The 19693-nt window shown below is 48.4% G+C and overlaps 1 protein-coding gene across 2 annotated transcripts in view; it reads left to right on the forward strand.

The window, feature by feature from the left end:
- The window catches only part of SHC3 (SHC adaptor protein 3), a 105695-nt gene extending 86617 nt beyond the window's left edge, over window positions 1-19078 (forward strand). Inside the window, exons 11-13 of one of the 2 annotated variants that reach the window (XM_055310934.1) lie at window positions 2277-2572; window positions 3390-3507; window positions 17398-17531. In XM_055310934.1, the coding sequence (XP_055166909.1) occupies window positions 2277-2572; window positions 3390-3470 (377 nt within the window). In that variant the 3' untranslated portion in view covers window positions 3471-3507; window positions 17398-17531. Of the gene's footprint in view, window positions 1-2276; window positions 2573-3389; window positions 3508-17397 lie in introns of both variants that reach the window. The other variant, XM_055310933.1, reaches the window with a different exon arrangement.
- The last annotated feature ends 615 nt before the right edge of the window (window positions 19079-19693 follow it).

Here is a 19693-nt window from a genome sequence, read left to right on the forward strand (position 1 = left end):
GCAGTCCTGCAGGTAGCTACTATTTTTGTCACTGTGTTACAGAGGAGAACACGCAGGTCCTAGATGCTGCATCACTTTGGCCCTGGTCACGGCAGCTTTGTTGGCATGACATGCGCTCTCCCTGGTGTTGTGTGTGAAAGATGGATTTGAGTGCCGCTTTGATCGGGTGGCCTTCTGACTACCAAAGCCTTCCTCCTCTGCCACTTGGGTTTCCCAGACAGTAGACTTCCATTCAGACTTGCAAAAATCAGAATAACTGGGGACTCTCAGGACTTGGAGGCACCTTAACGGTCATCTCATCAAATTTGGCTTCTGAAAAAATGTGGGTACAGCCTCAGAAGTATGAAGCAACTTTTCCAAGACTCAGACAGAGTAGTGGCTCCCAACTGCAGCTTAGTACTTGTATTTATGGTCAGTTTTCACTGTTTGATTTAGTCAATTTACCAGTGGCTCCTGGCCCCAGAGCCTGAGGAAAGGTAAGTAAGATGAGGGTTTCAGATGGGAAAAATGAGAAGCAGAACCACTCTTTGTCATCCATCAAGTTCTATACCTGCTCCCAAATCAGAGAAGGGAGACGAGAGGAAGAGAGGGCCCTGGAGAGGCTAGTTTCTTTTGAAAAGTCTGGCAAAAAAATTAAGCCACTCTATGCTGTTTATTTTGGACCATGAGAGTGATGATGGTGGTGATGGTGGTAGGGATGATGAGGGTGATGATAGGGTTGATGAGGATGATGGTGATGGTGATGTGATGATGATCATGGTAGTGATGGTGATGATGGTGATGGTGGTGATGGTGGTAATGGTGGTAGTGATGATGGGGGTGATGATAATGATGAGGGTGATGGTGATGATGATTATGGAGGTGATGGTCATGATGGTCATGATGACGATGGTGGTGGTGGTGATGATAGTGATGATGAGGATGATGGTGGTGATGATGGTGATGTGATGATTATGGTGGTGATGGTGATGATGGTGGTAATGGTGGTGGTGATGCTGATGATGGCAGAGAGGTGATGGTGATGGTGGTCTTGGTGGTCAATGATGGTGGTGATGGTGACGATGAGGGTGATGATGGTGACAGTAGTAATGGTCTTGATAGTGATGGTGCTGGTGATGGTGTAGAAATGGTATACAACTTTTTAATTACTCCAGGTAATCAGGAAAAAATAGGACAAAAAAAATCTCATTTTAGGCAATAATTTTAACCTGCTTTTATTCCCAGATCTGTGAACAATTGAACAAATACCAAAATCCCCTGATTTGGGTTTCACTTTTTCACCTCACTCCTGCCCATCCTCTAATAATTGGTCTGATTCTATAGCATTTGTTGAATATTTGTAGGGATGGACGTGTCCCAGGAACAGTGTTGGACTCTGGGGACATAGCTGTGCCCAGGAGAGAACTGTTCCTGTTCTCGTGGTGCTTGCATTGTGCTGCTTTGGCAGCAGGGTCCCATGTAGTCATCATCACACCTTACGCTGTGTGGCACCGTGTGCTTTTCGAGTGCCTTTGTACATGTTGCCTCATTTGAAAATGGACAGCTGAGGTTTAATCAAATGTCCCCAGGGACTTACTGTGCTGCTGCAGACTTTTGCTGTTAGAGCAGCAGACTTGCTGTGGGCTGCACCCGCACTGGGAAGTGTGTCCTGAAGGCTGTGCTGTCATGCTCCAGTACAGAGAGTCACACGGGAGCCTTTTTCCACAGAGACACAAGAGAAGGCAAGGGGAGGTAGTGCTCCTAATCCAGGGCAAGTCACACAGAGGGCACCCCATAAATGTCAGTTTTCTTCTCCTTTAAAAATTTGCCTGATGCAAGAGTTTTGAAACAAACATCTGCTGGGTTGGGTATAGGTTTTGCACTAAATCTAACTTTGTAGATTATCTTTTTTCTTTGTGTATTTCTGTTGGCATTGGCAAATTTTCATTCAGAAGAAAACAGATTTATTAAAAGGCTAGTTGATGTTCCAGAAAAAGTAGATGGTGTGTAATATGCCCGGCCTCGCACAGCATGCCAAAGTGAGGTCATTCTTACTGGCTAGACAAAGGGTGTGCTCAAATCCTTGGCACGACGCACAGCACCCAGCTGTCTTGGGAAAGCAGACTCGTCAGAAAGTCATGCCAAGGTTTGGGCTGCAGTTAGTATTACCAGCCAGTCGTTTTTCTGTAGGTTTGTCTCTGGTGGAAGTTGCCTTGGCATTTCTATCAATCCCATTGTGCATTTTGTCATTTGCTCTTCTTGGGGGTTCACTTGTTTTTGGCGATTGTTGTTGACAGAACCTTTTGAAGACGCTCTCAGGAACCAGTCCTTGGGGCCTGTGCTGAGCAAAGCAGCCTCCGTGGAGTGCATCAGCCCCGTCACTCCCAGAGCCCCAGATGCCAAAATGCTGGAAGAGCTGGAAGGGGAGCCCTGGTACCAAGGGGAGATGAGCCGGAAGGAGGCCGAGGGGCTGCTGAAGAATGATGGGGACTTCCTGGTCAGGAAGAGCGCCACCAACCCGGGCTCCTTCGTCCTCACAGGCATGCACAACGGCCAGGCCAAGCACCTGCTGCTGGTGGACCCGGAAGGCACGGTGAGCACGGGGCAGGACGGGACCCGCCTCCTCGGAATGGTCCCCCCTGGTCTGTGTGCTGGGTGACCACGCTTTCCCTCCACTACTCACACGTGCCTGCTGAGGTCCTGGTGGCCACTCATCCGGGACCCAGGAGCCCTGGCACAGAGGGCCCGTGCCATCAGGCCAGCACCAGGCTCGTGCTGCAAAATCACAAGGGCCCTGGGGTGAAAGCTTTGATGCCGATGTCCTTTACAATAAATAAATACCAGCACTGAGAAAGTTTTCCAGGCCCATAGATTCACAGTGGACACACAAGGGCAGGGCTCCCGGGCTTTCAGTATGTACCTCAAGCATCTCTAAAAGTTGAGTCATGGAGTTTATGCTCCTAGAGTGTAAGCTGTGATGAAGCAGGACATGAAGCCCCCGTTAATTAGCCTCTTGCTTTCTGGCTCTGGACAATCACACTTTGTGACAGTGGGTTTGGCTTTTTCTGGCAGCGCGGTCAGGTCTGAAGAGCTCTGTGGGTTTGCCTGATTTCCCACCTTCCAGTCAATAAATAGATTCGGCTCGATCTTGGCACCAAGATTGAAGTCCAAGAATTGCTAAGTTCAATAAATATAATGATATTAACCGAACCGTTAAATAAATTCCAAGATTGTTGTTTAAAACCTTATCCAGTGAAAACAAAGACCCAGTTAGAGTTATCGAATAGTAGCTAAGAGTGTTGCCTGTCCTGATTGATGCGTAGGGATGAAGCCTCCGTCTTCGGTTGGACTTGGTGGTTGGGGCAGGAGTGGGGGACGAGGGGGGTACCTGACATGATTTATTGTTTCAGGTGTCTGCACCTGGGCTCTGTGCCTCCTCTCCCCTCCACCTGGACCAACACTCCCTGGGAACGTCATGTAGATCCTTCTAACCCACCTTCTTCGGTCATGTGGATTATTCCCACATATGTACGTGGGGGAAAATACATACTGTGTGTTTGTGACTTTTAGAAATTTGCAAACATGATACTGCCCCTCAAATCCCATTTTGTTTCTTTCATTTTTCCCTCTGCACATATTTCTGAGATCTGTCTGTGGTGTCTTCTGTACCCAGAAGCATCACTTGGGTTGGGGGCTGCCGCATGTCCGTCTGCGGCCACATGACCCCCATGGAAGTCTCTGATGAAGAGGTGAAGGCGCTACATAGCCTCCTGCATGTTTCCCCACGATGATCTCTCTGGGGCTCATCCCAGGCCTGGGGTTCTTGGTCACAGGAGACACCTACATCTAGTGTCACCAGGGGCTTGCATCTGCTTCCAGAATGGCTGGACTACTGGAGGCGAGGCAGCTGGGCGCCAGGGCTCCTTCCTCCTCCTCCTCCTCCTCACTGTCGTCCTCCCAACGTGGCAAATCTTGGGTGGAGGGTGCAGGTGAGAAGGAAAGCATGTCTCGGGGCTCACACTGTGCCATCCTTTCCCGGCACCCACGGGTTCCTCCTGTGAACATCATATTCCTGCTTTTCCCCCACTTTTTTCTGCTGATCCTCACTCTGGGCTCGAGTGCTGAGTTTCACAGCTGTAAAATTTCCGTATGAACTCTCCTGTAGCCCGTGATTTTCAAGTAGCTTGTTGCTTGGTGCATGATGTTCTCCACCAAACACAAGTTTACCGTTTGCAAAGTTTACGGTCTTGAGTCTTAGAGGATCTCTTAGAGGATCTCTTCTATATTTCTATATTTTCTCAGCTTGGCTTTGAGAGCTTTATTTTTCACATTTACATTTTGATTCTGACTAGAGGTCCTTATGTGGCGATCACATAAGACAGGGAGCCAGCATCCTTTAAATCTGTAGGCAGTGAGCCAGTGTTGGCTTGTACGGCTCACTTGGCCCTCTGATGTCCCGCGGTGTCTCGAGCGTCCCCCCTGTTCTGTTCAGGCGACTGTTCCATCCTGGTATGATTACCGACTGTTCAGTCATTATGGCTTTGACATAGTCTTAACATCTGGTGGTGTGAGTCCTTCTTGAAACTCCTTTTTGCATTCTCTATCTCAGCTTTTCTCAGGCCTTTATTCCTCTTCATTCTGGTTTTAGAGTCAGTTTATCCAGGCTCCGAAAATGCATGATTTTGGTGGGACTGGCATTGCACTTACAGCTGAATTTCAGGGAGCGCTGACTGTTCTTCAGCATCAAATCATCACATCCATGAACATGGCCCAAGTTTCTACTTATTTAGTGTTAAGATGTCCCTTGTTAGTATTTAAACATTTTCTCCAGAAAGTTGTGCTTCTTTTGTTTGGTTACTTCCTAGAGAGTCTGGTTTTAATTTTTGTTGTAAGTGGTGTGTTGTCATTTCGGCTACGTTTTCTCAAGAGTGAATCCTTCCGGGAGAGGAATATGGTGTGATCTTGTGCCCAGAAATCTCGCTGACTGCAGCAGTTTTTCTGGAACAGCGGCCAGGCTGTGGCGAACACCAATAGCTGTGTGCCCTGCCTTCCAGGGCCCCAGCCTGCAGGATGGTCTCTCCCCAACCATGCTCACCAGGTGCCCCTGGGCATTGACCTGGAGAGGGCGCCTTGGTCATGTTCCTGGCCTGGGAGGGGCTTGTTGGAGGCTTTGTTCCATGAAGGATGATATAAGCTTTTGGTAGATTGTCTTCATCAGCCCAAAGGATGTCACTCCCTCACTCATTCACTCACTCAACAACTGTACACATCATAGCTACCAAATCCAGGCACTGGTTCTGACACCAGGGCGACGTCCGTGAACCAGTTACAAGACACGATGTGTGCTGGTGTGGAATTTGTACGTATTAATCACCAAATTACTCCTGTCATGGACATTTGTCAAATGCTTCTTTGGCATCATCTGAAATAATGTAATAATAACGTGGTCTTACCCCAGGTCTGTGGACGTGGGGATTTGCACAGGCAGGTCTTTCAGATGCTCCATCCTGGCATTAGCCCTTCTTGGTCCTAAGTGAGGTCGAGTGTCATCGTCTTTGCTGCCTTTTGCTTGTGTTACTGATCTGGTTGGGGTGTCAACAGTATAGGGTTATGTTCATGTCTTACAGAGAAGGATTACGTCCCGTGGTATCTCACATAGGATCCTCCAGAGAGCCCCTATTCTTGCACCGTTATTTATCTTGACCTGAAAGCCCTTATCACAAACAAGCAGTCATTTATTTGTTAACCTGCTTATCAGTTGGTTCCCCCACTAGACTATCATTGTGTCACGCCCGCACCTAGAACAGTGCCAGGCATGTGGTGGGTGTTCAACACGCACGTAGCAGGTGAAGGCACAGGTGGACGTCGGGCTTTCTCGGAGCTGAGCGCCCAAAGGTCATGTGGTGCTAAGCAGGTGCTACTGGCAGGTGTGTCATCACAGATAAGCTTTCCTGAACAGAACCTGTGCAGAGCGGTTTCCATGGGCAAGGGCTGCTACTAATTCATCTCTGTTCTCTGAAAGAAGATACCCAAGCAATTCTGTGAGAATATAAAGATTTTAGTTGAAACTTTCAGGTATTTTTTTTTAAAGATTTTATTTGAGAAAGAGAGAAAGCACTAGCAGGGGGAGGGGCAGAAGGAGAAGCAGACTCCCTGCCAGCTGAGCAGGGAGCCTGACATGGAGCTTGATCCCAGGACCCCAGAATCATGACCTGAGCTGAAGGCAGATGCTTCACTGACTGAGCCATCCAGGTGCCTTTACATATTTTTTTTAACATGAGAAATTCACAATTTACCTAAGTTATACCATCTCATAGAGTGAAGACAGCTAATAGTTTATTTACTCCGTCTTTATGGACCAAAGGATGATTAAGGAAAGACAAGTGTGACTATTAATATCCACTGACACACGGGAGGCAGGATAGTGCAGAGGATTGGGGGGGGGGGGGAGCCAGGTGGTGCTTGTGTGCTTGCACCAGGTGTTTATACCGCAACCCCAGGCTGTGTTGTCGACGCGGCTTTAATTTCAGAGGAGAAATTTGTGGGGCCGCTGAGAAAATCTGTAAGTCACACCTACTAATAACAGTCCTTTGGGGAGGCTTTCTGCTGGGTCCACGGATCTTGTTTAATTGATCCAGTGAAGGGGAGCTTCAGCCGAGAAAGACTTAATCACAAATGTAATGTCGCTTCCTTGCTGTTAGGACACCAAAATAGACGATGAACACATTCTCTTCAATATTTATTCATCTGATTTTCATGGTAATTGGTTGGTCCCTGACTATAAAGGGGGAAACTTGGCAGAGCAGATTACTCAGAGAAATAAGGATGCAGAACAGTTCTGAGTCTAAATTTACTGCAGAGTGTACCAACCTGTGCGCCTTCCCACTGCACACGGATGGAGCAGGATGGGGGCTCCTGGGGTCGCTGGGGTCTTGGGGGATGGGGAGGGCTGTGGCGGGGCTCCTGAGGCCCCAGGCAGGGGTGTGGCAGCTGCTGGGCTGATGCTGGCGCCAGGCTCTGCAGGAGCAGCTCCAGAGATGGAGGCTGGAGTTTTCTCTGCAACATCTTCTCCATCACTTACTCAACCCTCTGGAGTCTAAAGTCCTCTCCGAGGCTCCTGTCCTGGATTCATCCCTTTGGCCAGAAGGGTCAGCAGAGTGGGGGGCGGGCACCTGCTTGGGTTTGGGTGGGCAGCTGGCACACCTGCCCCAGAGCTGGTGTTCCATGGGCTTCCCCAATGTGGTCCCGGGGCGTGGCACACGTGAAAGCGCAAGCTGGTCTTTGCATTCGGGCAACTGTCCAATACCCTACATTTATTAGGATTTTATTTTATGCTGACAGTAATTAAGAAAACAAATGCCACCCCCATCTCTCCACTTTAAAAAGCCTTGTTATTTTAAAATTCCCTTTGTCTCAGGCAGGCTAGGCTGTGCTGAACCAGCAAATGAAATGGAAAGTCTCACTGGTTTGAGCCAAGGGGGCTGCAGCCCCCACTCACCCACGCGGCTGGGAGGCTCTCCTGCCCCTTGGGTCCTTGGTTGGGGGCCTCGGGTCCCCAGTGGGACCTCTGTGTCCCCGGCCTGCCTTGCCAGCCTGGGGGTTCCAAGGAGAGGACAGAGATGGAGAGAGCAGGGCTACCAGTGGCCTCGTCGGGGACACCTGGGCTCACGGGGACCTGACTGCAAGGGTGGCTGGGGCCTGGGGCCACCTTGTCTTAACTTTTTATCAACATAACACCTGCAAAGTGTAATTGTGCTGCCAGGTGTTCGGGAGGCTTTGCGAAGGGACAGCCCCAGAGCCCCTTACCCAGTCCCAATGCTGAGGGGCAGGCATTGCTGGGCTCTGTTCTGGGGTGCTGTTCTGGTGCTCAAACTGCTTTTTAACTGGCTTCATATATTACAGGGTCATTTCTTGATGTTTCCTCTGAAGACTAACAGCCCGTTTTTCAGTTTTTGACAAGTGTTCCCATTTTGCCAGGTCATGTCTGCACCTGTAAAGGTCGCAGGCCCGTGCTGCTCCGGCAGCATGGGTCCCTTCCCTCTCACCTGCCCCCGCTCCCCGTGCCGTCAGCATTGCTGGAATGCACAGAAGCAGACGCAGTAGAGTCATGCATTTCCATGTACCTACCATTTGCTGCAAAACTTACCAGTATTGTTCTGATCTCGCTTCACCCCATCCCTTTTGAGGGGGGATATTTTCTTTTATTATTTTATTTTCTTTTATTTAAATTCAATTTGCCAACATATCATATAACAACTAGTGCTCATCTCATCACGTGCCCTCCTCCTGAATGCCCATCAGCCAGTCACCGCATCCCCGCACCCACCTCCCCTTCTGCAGCCCTTTGTTTCTCAGAGTCGGGAGTCTCTTGTGGTTTGTCTTCCAAGGGGGGATATCTTCTGAAGGGAAAGTACAACCTTCTTCGCCGTGACTTGAGAATGCCTTGCTCAAAGGCTCCATCACTCTGGGCACTTGAGTGTGAGTGTCGTGCCCTCGAGTGTCCTGTGCAGCCACCGGGACCGGGTCTTCCTCCCCTGCCCCTCAAATGCGCCCCGGTCACCTGCTCCCGCAGGCCCCTTTCCTGTCCAGTGGCTGCGCCAGGAACACCTTGACCAGGAGGATCCGTTCAGAATCCCGCCCTGCTCGGGGCTGTCCCGTGTCTTCAGGTCCCTCACCCTGGCCCCCTCCTCAGTTCTGTTTTCTGATGCTTCCCTGCAGCTGGGGTCAGGTTGTATGTTGGGGTGTCAGGGTCACAGAGGCACTGCAGCGTGTGTGTCACTGGCCCCACTCGCTGGAAGTGGTGCTGGCAAGTGCTCCCTCGGGTGCTGGATGGGGAGGGCGAGGGGCTGGCTTCTCCCCTGCACACTGTCCGCTTCCCCTGTCATTATTAAATATTTGAGGGAAGGCACCTCGAAACTACGTAAATCCCCCCTTCCCAGCCAAACTTTCAACCTGTTCATGAATTTGTCTTCACCAGTGCCGCTCACTGGGTTATCACCGGCTGCTTCATTTGCGTCCATGCTCCTGTGAGCGGGTTTCGGTTTCTGATGTGTCCTCATTCTTTTGCACCTTCTTCCTCCAAGCACGTGACAGGATGATGGGATCGTGGTCCCCCGCTGCCGTCCCATGATTGGCCACTTCTCAGAAGGAACCGTGACCTAGGTCTTTTTCCCGGGGGGACCAAGATGTGCACGTGGGGTGTGTTTTCTCCTACACCTCGAGATGGACATATTGCTGTAGACGCCTACGCGCGTGCTCTTCCGTGGCCATTTCTGTGTCTGCGTGTGTTAGAAATCCTACGCTCACAATAATTCTTTCAATTCCAGTCTGATACCAGAGTTCGTCCCACTTTTTTCTTTTTTAACATTTGTTAAAGATTTTTTTTTAAAGATTTTATTTATTTATTCATGAGAGACATAGAGAGAGAGAGAGAGGCAGAGACACAGGGAGAGAGAGAAGCAGGCTCCATGCAGGGAGCCCGACGTGGGACTCGATCCCGGGACTCCAGGATCACGCCCTGGGCTGAAGGCGGCGCTCCACCGCTGCGCCACCCAGACCCCTCTTTTTCTACATTTGTGACTCTTCTCCAGCAATGAGAAGCCTGACCTCTTAGCCTCCGTATTTTCACCTCTTTGGTTAACTCACCTATGTGAGTTAATACACCTCACCACAGCCTCTGTCTCTCCCCTGGTGGACGTCACCCTGACCCTGTGGAAGCACCAGCTTCTCGGCCCAGGGTTCTTCTGGGCTCCCTGTCCCCCGGAGCGTGCTCAGACCACCCTGCCCCAGCCCTGATGCCCACACAGGTGGCCCACCCCCACCTGGCACCCCACACCTGCCCCGTGGTGCCCTCCTGACTCATCCTGGACTCAGGTCTCCCATGGGGGGACCAGCGGGGCTGCCCCGAGCCTGTCTCCCTCAGCCTTTGGACTGATTGTTCATTCAGGAAAGAGCGGGAATGGGGAGCACAGGGAGGGAGGAGCTTTCGGAAGCACATGATAGCATCTCCAGGCACCGAGCCGATCCTCCTGTGAATACTTCAGCGTGATCTCCACCAATCAGGACGTTTAAGCCACAGTCACACAACAGCATTGTTACAGCCGACAAAACTAAATTTAGTTACTTAATGTATTCAGATTTCTCTGATTATCCCAAAGATGGTCTTTGTATAGTACGTGTGTTGGAATCAGAATTCAAACAGGGTCCATGTAGTACCTCTTGTTCTATTTCCCCTGTTTGAGCGATGAGATACTTATTTGTAGAATTATCCCACATTATGATTTGGGTTGCTGTGTCCCTGGGGCTTCATTTCACTTCTCTGACCCCCTCACCCTGGATTTTCTATAAACTGTTGGACACAGACTCTTTAAAAACAGCCTTTTTGGGCTATACTGTATATTCATACTCGTTTCACGTGGAGCACTCAGAGTGCTCTAGAACATTCGCAGGTGGGAGCATCCATTACCACAGTCAACTTGGAACATGCTATCATCTCCAAGATGAATGCCGTAGCGTTCACCCATCACCTCGCCAGCTTCCCATGCCCTAATCCCATAGACCCCTGGGTTCTTCCCTCTGCACAGAATCACATAAATACATAGATTTTTGTGACTGACCTCTTTTACTGAGTGCAGTGTTTTCATCCATGTTGTAGCATAGCACATCCTTCCTTCCTTCATAGCCAACTCATGCTCCACTTACAGACAGTGCCACGGTCTGTCTTGTGGCAGGTCTGCTGATGGGCATTTGTATTATGAACAATGGTGCTGCAAGCATGATGTCCGATTTCTGCATGGACGTATGTGTCCATTTCTCTCAGAACGTATGTATCCATTTGCCTCAGAGTGGATTTGTTGGGTCATGTGGTGACTCTGTAGTCTGTCACTTGAGGAACCATCACACGGTTTTTCAAAGCAGCTGCTCCTTTTGATATTCTGACTTTCGGTGTGTGAAGGCTCTCATTTGTCTACACCTGTTCCTACCCTTGTCATTATCCAACGTTTTGATTCTAGCTGCCCTCGTGGGTGTGAAGCCATAGGCCATTGTGATTGTGACCTGCGTTTCCCTGATGACTAATAATGTCAAGCTTCTTTTCCTGTGCTTATTGGCTTTTTATGTATCTTCTTTGGAGAAATGTCTATTCAAATCCATTGTCAATTTTTTTCTTCCTTCTTTTCAAAAATTTTCTTTATTGTGGTAAAATACGTGTAACATAAAGTTGACCACCAAAACCAGTTTTAACTGCACAGTCCAGTGGTACTGAGTGTGTGCACAAAATTATATGGCTGTCCCCACCATGCATCTCCAGAACTCTTCTCTTCTTGCAAAACTCATTAAATAACTCTCTGTCTCCTCCACCCCCAGCCCCTGGCATCCACCATTCTACTCTCCATCTCTATGAATGTGACTCCTTGAAAGACCTCACGTTAGTGGAATCACATAGTATTTGTCCTTGTGTGACTGGCTTGTATCACTCAGCATAGTGTCCTTAGGGTTCATCCTCACTGTAGCAGGTGTCAGATCTCCTTCCTTTTCAAGAATGCATATAGTTAGTTGCATTGTATGGGTGGACCACATTTTGCTTCCCCATTCATTAGTTGATGGACACTTATGTTGCTTCCACATTTTAACTATTGTGTAAAGTGCTGCTATTTTTTAAAAAGATTTTATTATTTATTTGTTTATTCATCATTCATTCATTCATTCATTCATGAGAGACACACAGAGAGAAGCAGAGACATAGGCAGAGGAAGAAGCAGGCTTCCTGCAGGGAGCCTGATGTGGGACTTGATCCTAGGACCCCAGGATCATGACCTGAGCCAAAGGCAGAAGCTCAACCACTGAGCCACCCAGATGTCCCCAAAATGCTGCTATTAACACAATATACAGATATCTCTTCGAGACTCTGCTATCAATTTTTCAGGTATCCACATAGAAGCAGAATTGCTGAGTCATATAATTCATTAACAATTTTTTTTTTTACAAACCATCAGTTTACAGTGGCCATACCATTTTACATTCTCACTGAGCATACACAGTGCTTCCAGTTTCTCCTCATTCTTGCCAACACTTGTTTTCTGCTTTTTTTGGGTAGTTAGCCATCCTGACAAGGGTGAGGTGAGATCTTATTGTATTTGCATTTTGCTGATGATGAGTGATGTTGAACATGCACTTATTGTTCATTTGTAGATCTTCTTTGAAGAAATGTCAGTTCAAGTTCTTTGCCCATTTTCAAATCAGGTGGTTTGTTTTTTATTGCTGAGTTTTATAATTTTATGTATTCTGGATGTTAATCCCTTGTTAGAGGAGATGCACAATTTACAAGTTGATCCCCCCATTCAGTGGGTTGCCTTTTTACTCTGTCGATAGTGCCTTTTAATGCACAAGACACGACAATTTTCATGAGGCCCAATGTCTCTGGTTTTTCTTTTGCTGCCTATGTGTTTGGTACCATATCTAGGAAACCACTGCAAATTCATTGTCTTGAAGCTTTTGCCGTATGTTTTCTTCTAAGATTTTTTTGGTCTGATATTTAGGTCTTTGATCCATTTGGAGTTAATTTTTACCTATGGCATTAGCTATGGGTACTTCATTCTTTCATATGTGGACATCCAGTCTTCCCAGCACCATTTATCAAAAAGATTGTTCCTTTCCTATTGAATGGTTATGGCTCCCAAGGCAAAGATCCCTTGGCTGTATATGCAAGAATTCATTTCTAGGCCTTTTCTTCTTTTCCGCTGACTTATATGCCTGTCTTTATATCAGTACCACACTGTTTTTATGACTGTAGCTTTGTAATTAGTTTTGGAATCAGGAAGTGTGAGCCTTCAACTTTTTCAAATTTATTGGTCCTTTCAAAGAACCAGCTTTTGGCTTCATTGATTTCCTGTATTACTATTTTCTGTTTATCTCTGCTTTAATCTTTGGGCTGTCCTTTTTCCTGCTTGCTTCAGGGCTAATAAGCTTCCTTTTTTTAGTGTCTGAAGGTGGGAGGTTAGGTTATTTGTGAGTTTCTAAATTTTCCACCTGCTGTTGGGGAAAACAAGTGCTCATGTGGGGCAAGGTGTTGATGGGAAGGATGTAAATAGTTGGCATACAAGGTTACAGGACTGACTCTTGGCATTGCAGCCCCCAGGGTCTGATGTGAACCTGGAACTGTGTCCACTCGGTCTAGAAAGGACCCAAACTTCACTTTTATTTAAAATCAGTGGGGGAGGCTAGGCAATGTGTCTGGGTGAGTCTATATCCCACTTGGGTTAGTTGTATTTGGGCTGGGGCCCCTGGGGGTGGAGGGTCTACTGGTGGGTCCAACCCAGGCTGAGATATTAGACAAAGGGCAGTGAGTCTGAGTGTGCAACTTGTTGCAATGGAACCAGAGTTTAATCAGCAAACATCACTGTCTGATGGCTTTGCGCAAGCTAGTGTGACCTTTTGGAAGAGAACGGATGTAATTATTCTGTTGTTGGTGGAGTGTGCTTGTTGATATACAATCTCTAAATGGTATTTCTAAGTCCCGGGCCCCTGATTTAAATGTTCCGCAGGCAGGTCGAGCCCCCCATGCCTGAAGCAGAAGGTATGGGCCCCACTCCCTTGCCCACTGCCCTGTGGATTCCTTCCCATGCCTTGCCCCACCCTCAAGCTTTAGCCACGAGCACCTTCCTCCTCATGCATGTGTAGTTTATTTTTTTGAGGTTTTGCTTATTTACTTGAGATAGAGAGTGAGAGAGCATGCAGGAGTAGGGGAATGGCAGGCAGAGGGAGAGGGAGAAGCAGACTCCCCACTGAGCAGGGAGCCCAGCCCAGGACTCAATCCCAGGACCCTGAGATCATGATCTGGGCTGAAGGCAGGTACTTAACTGACTGAGCCACCCAGGTGCCCCTCATGCATGTTTAGTTTTATAAGGAACCACCAAACCATCTTCCAAAGTGGCTGTACTGTTTTTACAGTCCCACCAGCAGTGAGGAGAGTTCTCACTGTTACACATCCCCTCCAGTATGTGGGGCTGTCGGTTTCTGGATTTCAGCCATTCTGGTAGGTGTGTAGTGGTGTCTTGTTGCTTTAATTTGCATTTCTGTGATGACATGTGATGCAGAGCATCACTCCATGTGCTTGTTTGCATTCTGCATGTCTTCTTTGGTAAGATCTGATTGTTTTCTTGTTGTTAGTGTTAAGAGTTCTTTGTATATTTTGGACACTAATTCATTATGAGATGTGTCTTTTGCAAATATCTTCTCCCAGATTCTGGCTCGTCCTCTCACTCTCTTGACTGTTACTTGTAGAGCAGAATTTTTTAATTTTAATGAGGTTCATCTTGCTATTTCTTTCATTCTTGAATCAGGCCTTTGATGGCATATCTAAAAAGTCACCACCCAAACCACAGTCATCTAGACTTTCCCCTGTGTTATCTTGTAGGAGTTCTGTGGTTTTGCATTTTACATTAAGGTCTGTAATCCATTTTGAGTTAGTTTTTATGAAGAGTGTAAGGTCTGGTCTAGGCTTTTTTTTTTTTTAATGTGGACACCCAGTTGTTCCAGTACCATTTATTGAAAATGCTATCTTTGTCTTTTATTTCCTTTTTTGGCTTTTAACTAGGACTTCCACTATGGTGTTGAAAAGGAGTGTGAGACAAGACATCCTGGCCTTGTTCAGGAGGATGTTAGTGGTAAGATTTTTATAGGTGTCTTTATCAAGTGGAGGAAGTTCCCCCTGTATTCCTGGCTTACTGAGAGTTCTTATTATGAATTGGTTGAATTTGTTAAATGCCTTTTCTGTATCTATTGATATGATCATGCAGCTTTTTTTGTCTTTAGCCTAATGATGTGATGGATTATGTTAATTGATTTCTGAGTGTAGAAGCAGCCTTGCATACCCAGTATACATCTCACTTGGCCATGGTATGTAATCTTTTCTATACATCATTGGATTCAATTTGCTAATGTTCTGTTGAGGATTTTTGCATCTGTGTTCACAAGAGATGTTGGTCTATAGTTTTCTCTTCCTGTAGTATCTTTGTCTGCTTTTGATATTAGAATAATACTGGCCTCATAGAGTGAATTAAGTAGTATTCCTTCTGCTTCTGTCTTCTGAATAAGATTGTAGGGACTTGGTACAATTTCTTCTTTAAGTGTTTGGAAGAAGTCACCAGTGAACCCATCTGGGCCAAGTGCTTTCTGTGTTGGCAGATTATTAATGATTGATTCAATTTTTTAAATAAACAGAGGCTTATTCAAACCATCTATTTCTTCTTGTAAGAGTTTTGGGAGGTTGTATCTTTCAAGAAATGGGTCCATTTTTATCTAGGTTATAAAATTTGTGAGCCTAGAGTTGGTTCTAGTATTCTTTTATTATTCTTTTAATGCCCATAAGATCTGTGGTGATAACCCTTCTTTCATTTCTGACATTAGTAATTTGTGTCCTCTCTCACTTTCTCTGAGCCTAGCTAGAGACTTATGAATTTTTATTTACCTTTTTGAAGGACCAGCTTTGGGATCATTGATTTCTCTATTGATTTCCTGTTTCCAATGTTGTTGGGGCTCTGTGTCTGCTCCAATTTTTTATTCTTTCTTTCCTTCTCCTTACCATGGGTTTAATTTGCTCTTCTTTTTCTAGTTTCCTAAGGTAAAAGCTTAGATGATTGATTTCAGATCATTCTTTTCTGACCCACATAGCAGGGGGGTCCATACAGACACCTCTGTGGGCTGCAGGTTCTCTGGGCAGGAGCCAGACTCGAGTTTCAGCAAGTATTTATGGAAATGGAATGAACTGGCCTACTTCCTTAGGCAGTAAATTTATATGACTTGCCTCTTCTGCGTGCCTTTGTTTGCATGTGTGTGTGTTTATAGTAGCCAGCCTATGTCCTCCAGAGATGCTGACCACTGGGCTCTCAGCTTAGGCAGCATGTTGGAATCATGGGGGTTTCATGAAACACACTGGGGGCCAAGCCCCTTCCTGAATTCCTGGGGATGCTGGCCTGGGCATGGGGCTTCCTGAATGCAGTCAGGTGGTTTGGATGTGAGCCCAAGTTGACCCTCGTGTCCCAGACACTTCCCTGCCATAAATCCTCAAGCAACCCTGTTGCCCCAGAGTTTAAATGAGTGTTAATCATAAGAAGTAGGAAAAATAAGTCAACATACAGGCAACACCCCAATGGTAGTCTCAAGCTGAGCTATTTGTGCCCCTCACCTCCAGGAAAGGGGCCTGTCCATGCCACCCCAGGATCTTTCTGGGGTGAGAATTCTAAAGAACTCAGGAGGATTAAAGAACCTCAATGAAAAGATGCCCAAAAAGATTTCTTTGTGAATGTGCCCATTAGGTTGCCTCCTTGGTGAGGCTCAATGCCCAGGAGTTGGGAGCTGTGGCCTGGTGGGTACTTGCCCCTCTGGTGCTTACAGAGATGGGTGGGGATGGTGTCCTGCCTCAGAGTGGGACCCCAGGAGAGGGAAACATCCTCATTTCAAAGCCTCTGCTGTTGCCTTTGTCGGTAGAGCCCAGAGCATATGGCCCAGGGGCTTTGATGGGCTCACCTGGGGTATAGACTTGGAGCAGGAATGAGATCAGGGCAGAAGGCTCAGACATCAACATCCCATTGGTGGGCCAGTGGAGCAGGAGAGACAAGAGGGTCACGTTAGGGGTAGGGGTGAGGATACTGGCACAGGTAAGGGAGGAGGAGCATAGATGTGCCCTCAGAGTCCCTGAGGGAAAAGTGGGGGAGGGCTACTTGCCCCAGGGGAGGGATGGCTCCCAGCAATAAGGCTGGAGAGAGAGGTCAGGCACGCAGGGCATCCCAGAGCCATTGGGAGTGCTAAGGGCCTGGAGGGTAGCCGGTGTAGCCAGGCACGGGCTTCCTGCCCCATCTCCCACCCTCCTCCAAGGAACAGGCCTCAGGGGGATCCTGTCCAGACCAGACTGGGAGACTGCTCCTGGTCAGGCTTCATCTGTCTTCTTCAAGTGGAGTCTACACAGGGCCTGTAACAGCTCAGGGACCAGGGCACAGGCCCAGTGAACAGAAGGAAGTGGTGGGCCTCCCCCCTCACCCCTAGGTGTTTACTTGCTCAGGAGAAGCTGGTGGGCAGTCATGGTTCAGGTTCCAGAGCCGCACGGCCAGCAGTGTGTGGTGCTGCCCCTGCATCCCCGACAGGCTCACCCTCTGGTGGGAGGGGCTGTGGAGCAGGAGAGAAAACACTGGCAGGTGGCGGGGGCGGGGGGGGGGAGGATGGTTGGGGAAGGTGGGTAGCAGGTGACCCGCTGGACTGAGCGGCCACTGACGATGACGGGGGACTTTGCAGACATGTCTCTGAAAGAGTGGGGACCCCCGGGGAGGTGCCACTCCAGGTCCCAAGGCCTGGCTGGCTCTGAGCACATGTGTCCTCTGTCATCCACCTGTGTGTCATGCTTTCCTGACCTCTGTGTCCCTCCAGATCCGGACGAAAGATAGGGTCTTTGACAGCATCAGCCACCTCATCAACCACCACCTGGAGAACAGCCTGCCCATTGTCTCTGCCGGAAGCGAGCTCTGCCTCCAGCAGCCGGTGGAGAAGACCCTGTGACCGGCCAGCCACCCTGTCCTGACCTTGCGCCAGTGGTCAGGAGACCTGGTTCTTCCCGGGAAATGGGTATGGGGGTTCCGGAGACTCGGGCCACTGCCCACAGGCTCAGAGCCTCATCCAAATGCTCCAGGAGGAAGGTGTCTGGAAAGTGCAAGTTTCATAAACTTGTTCCGATTTTCTCCTGTGCATATTAAAGGTGTACATACCTATACATCCTGTACAAATTATCCCTCTATATTTATATTTTTTAAGACTAAGAAAGATGTAAGACTAATGTTCTGTGCTGTATGTTTTTAATGGGGAAAAAAAGTTTGACTATAGTTGTCCGGGTTAAAATTTAATTCAACTGACCTATTCTACTGAGAAATTCCACTAGGAAGGTGTCACCTGCAGTTTTACCTGATAAGCACAACACGGGGACAAGGAGCAGGAGGACTGGTCCTCAGTGCAGAGCCATAGCAGAAGAAGGCGGGATGCCACTCAAGGGAGTTTAGCTCTGCACGTAAAGCTCCATGAACTGCTGGTCCAGGTGGTCGCTGCTCCAAGTTGCTGGCGCTCCCGCTCCTCCGTGATGTTGCCTCCACCCTCCATCCCCAGACCGTCCCCGTCACACCTGTGTGCTCGCGGAGCAGGTGGTTCCCGTGCTGTTCCAGGTGGTTCCAAGCACAGGAACGCTGGCCTCCTTGACCACAGTTGTTCAGGGGTTCATCAGGATCTGTTTGACACATGTGGCACAAGATGAGCCTCCACGACCGAGATCTGACCTGGCCAACATTTCCCTTGTTTTCATCCGTGCGTGGAGGGCTGCTTGGGGCAAAGCCATGCTTCCTGGGTTCTTCTAGCCAATACGATGATGGCAGGTTGCTGGGGTAGCTGCTAGGAATGTGCCCCCATCCCTGGCATCCAATAGAGAGAGATGCATGAGTATGAGCCGCGTCAAAGGCAGATACTAACACGAGCGCTTGATCCGGGACTCTTCTTGCTCTACGTTTGCCTCGGGCTGGTGACTCAGGAGTGTGGGGAACTAGTTGAGGTTTTGTCTCTCCAGTGGTTGGTGGGTAAAGGAGCTGCTGTCTCTACAACAGATTTCCCAAGTGCTCTGTGGAAAGGGCCCATACCCCTGGCATCCCTTTGTCTGGGTTCCTTCCTTTGAGCTAAAACACTCTGATTTCTTACTTGATCATTTGGTGTCGACAAGGTTTCTGACTTAAAAAACAAAAACAAAAACAAAAACACCTGGGTTGAGCTTACTTGGTGACTTGACACATGCTGTCTTTTAAAAGCCAGAAGCTTCCATTCGTTGGTTGGTGCCCAGTTGTGGGCACCACAGCCTAGGCTCCCGTCCCGTGCAGTCCCTCAGCAAGTGGCAGCCTGGGTCAGTGCAACGGGACTTTCTGCACACTTAACAGCAGGTCGGTAATAAATTCTGTGCTTCAAGAATGAGGCGTTAAGGGTAGATTTTACAAACTCTGAGGAGTAAGAATTCTGCAGTTAGACTAAATGAACCTGATTTCTGTTCCCAGGGTGTGTGTGTGTGTGTGTGTGTGTGTGTGTGTGTGTGTCCAGGATGGAAGATGGGGTGGAGCTCATGGGCAGGGATGGGTTGGGCAGGTCCACAGGTTTTGTGTGGAGCCCTCTTAGGACTTTTTGTCCTTCGAGGGTCCAGGAATCTAAGACGACAGTGACTTAGGCTTCTAGAATGTTCCACTGTGCATTCGAACTAACCTAGGACCACCTAGCTCTTCCTAGAGCAGTTCTGGTTTCAGCCATGGCACAGACACCATGCCCCATGTTACCCAGAAGTAGTGGGAGCTGAACAGGGCTGGGGCAGCAGCTGGTGGGGCTCCTGCCCTGTGGTGATATACATGGGGGGGTGGGAGCTATGCGTCCCGTCCCCTGCAGCCCCGCAGCCCTGTACACACACACACACACACACACACACACACACACCCCACCCACGTGTGCAAGTGTCCACACATATAAAAATACGTAAAACGACTTCCCTCTCAACGGCCTGTGAGGCCCAGCAAGGGCATCTTAAGCACACGCCCCAAATGCTTATGTTTAAGGGCGAAGTAGGAAAGGCTGGTGAGGGACCCTGACCCCCCAGACATTGACCTGCCTCCTCTGCCCTCTCGGGGAGGCCAGAAGTGAGTGGTCTTCAGGT

The sequence above is a fragment of the Nyctereutes procyonoides genome, unplaced genomic scaffold (genome assembly GCF_905146905.1).
Source record: "Nyctereutes procyonoides isolate TBG_1078 unplaced genomic scaffold, NYPRO_anot_genome, whole genome shotgun sequence".
Lineage (NCBI taxonomy): Eukaryota > Metazoa > Chordata > Mammalia > Carnivora > Canidae > Nyctereutes > Nyctereutes procyonoides.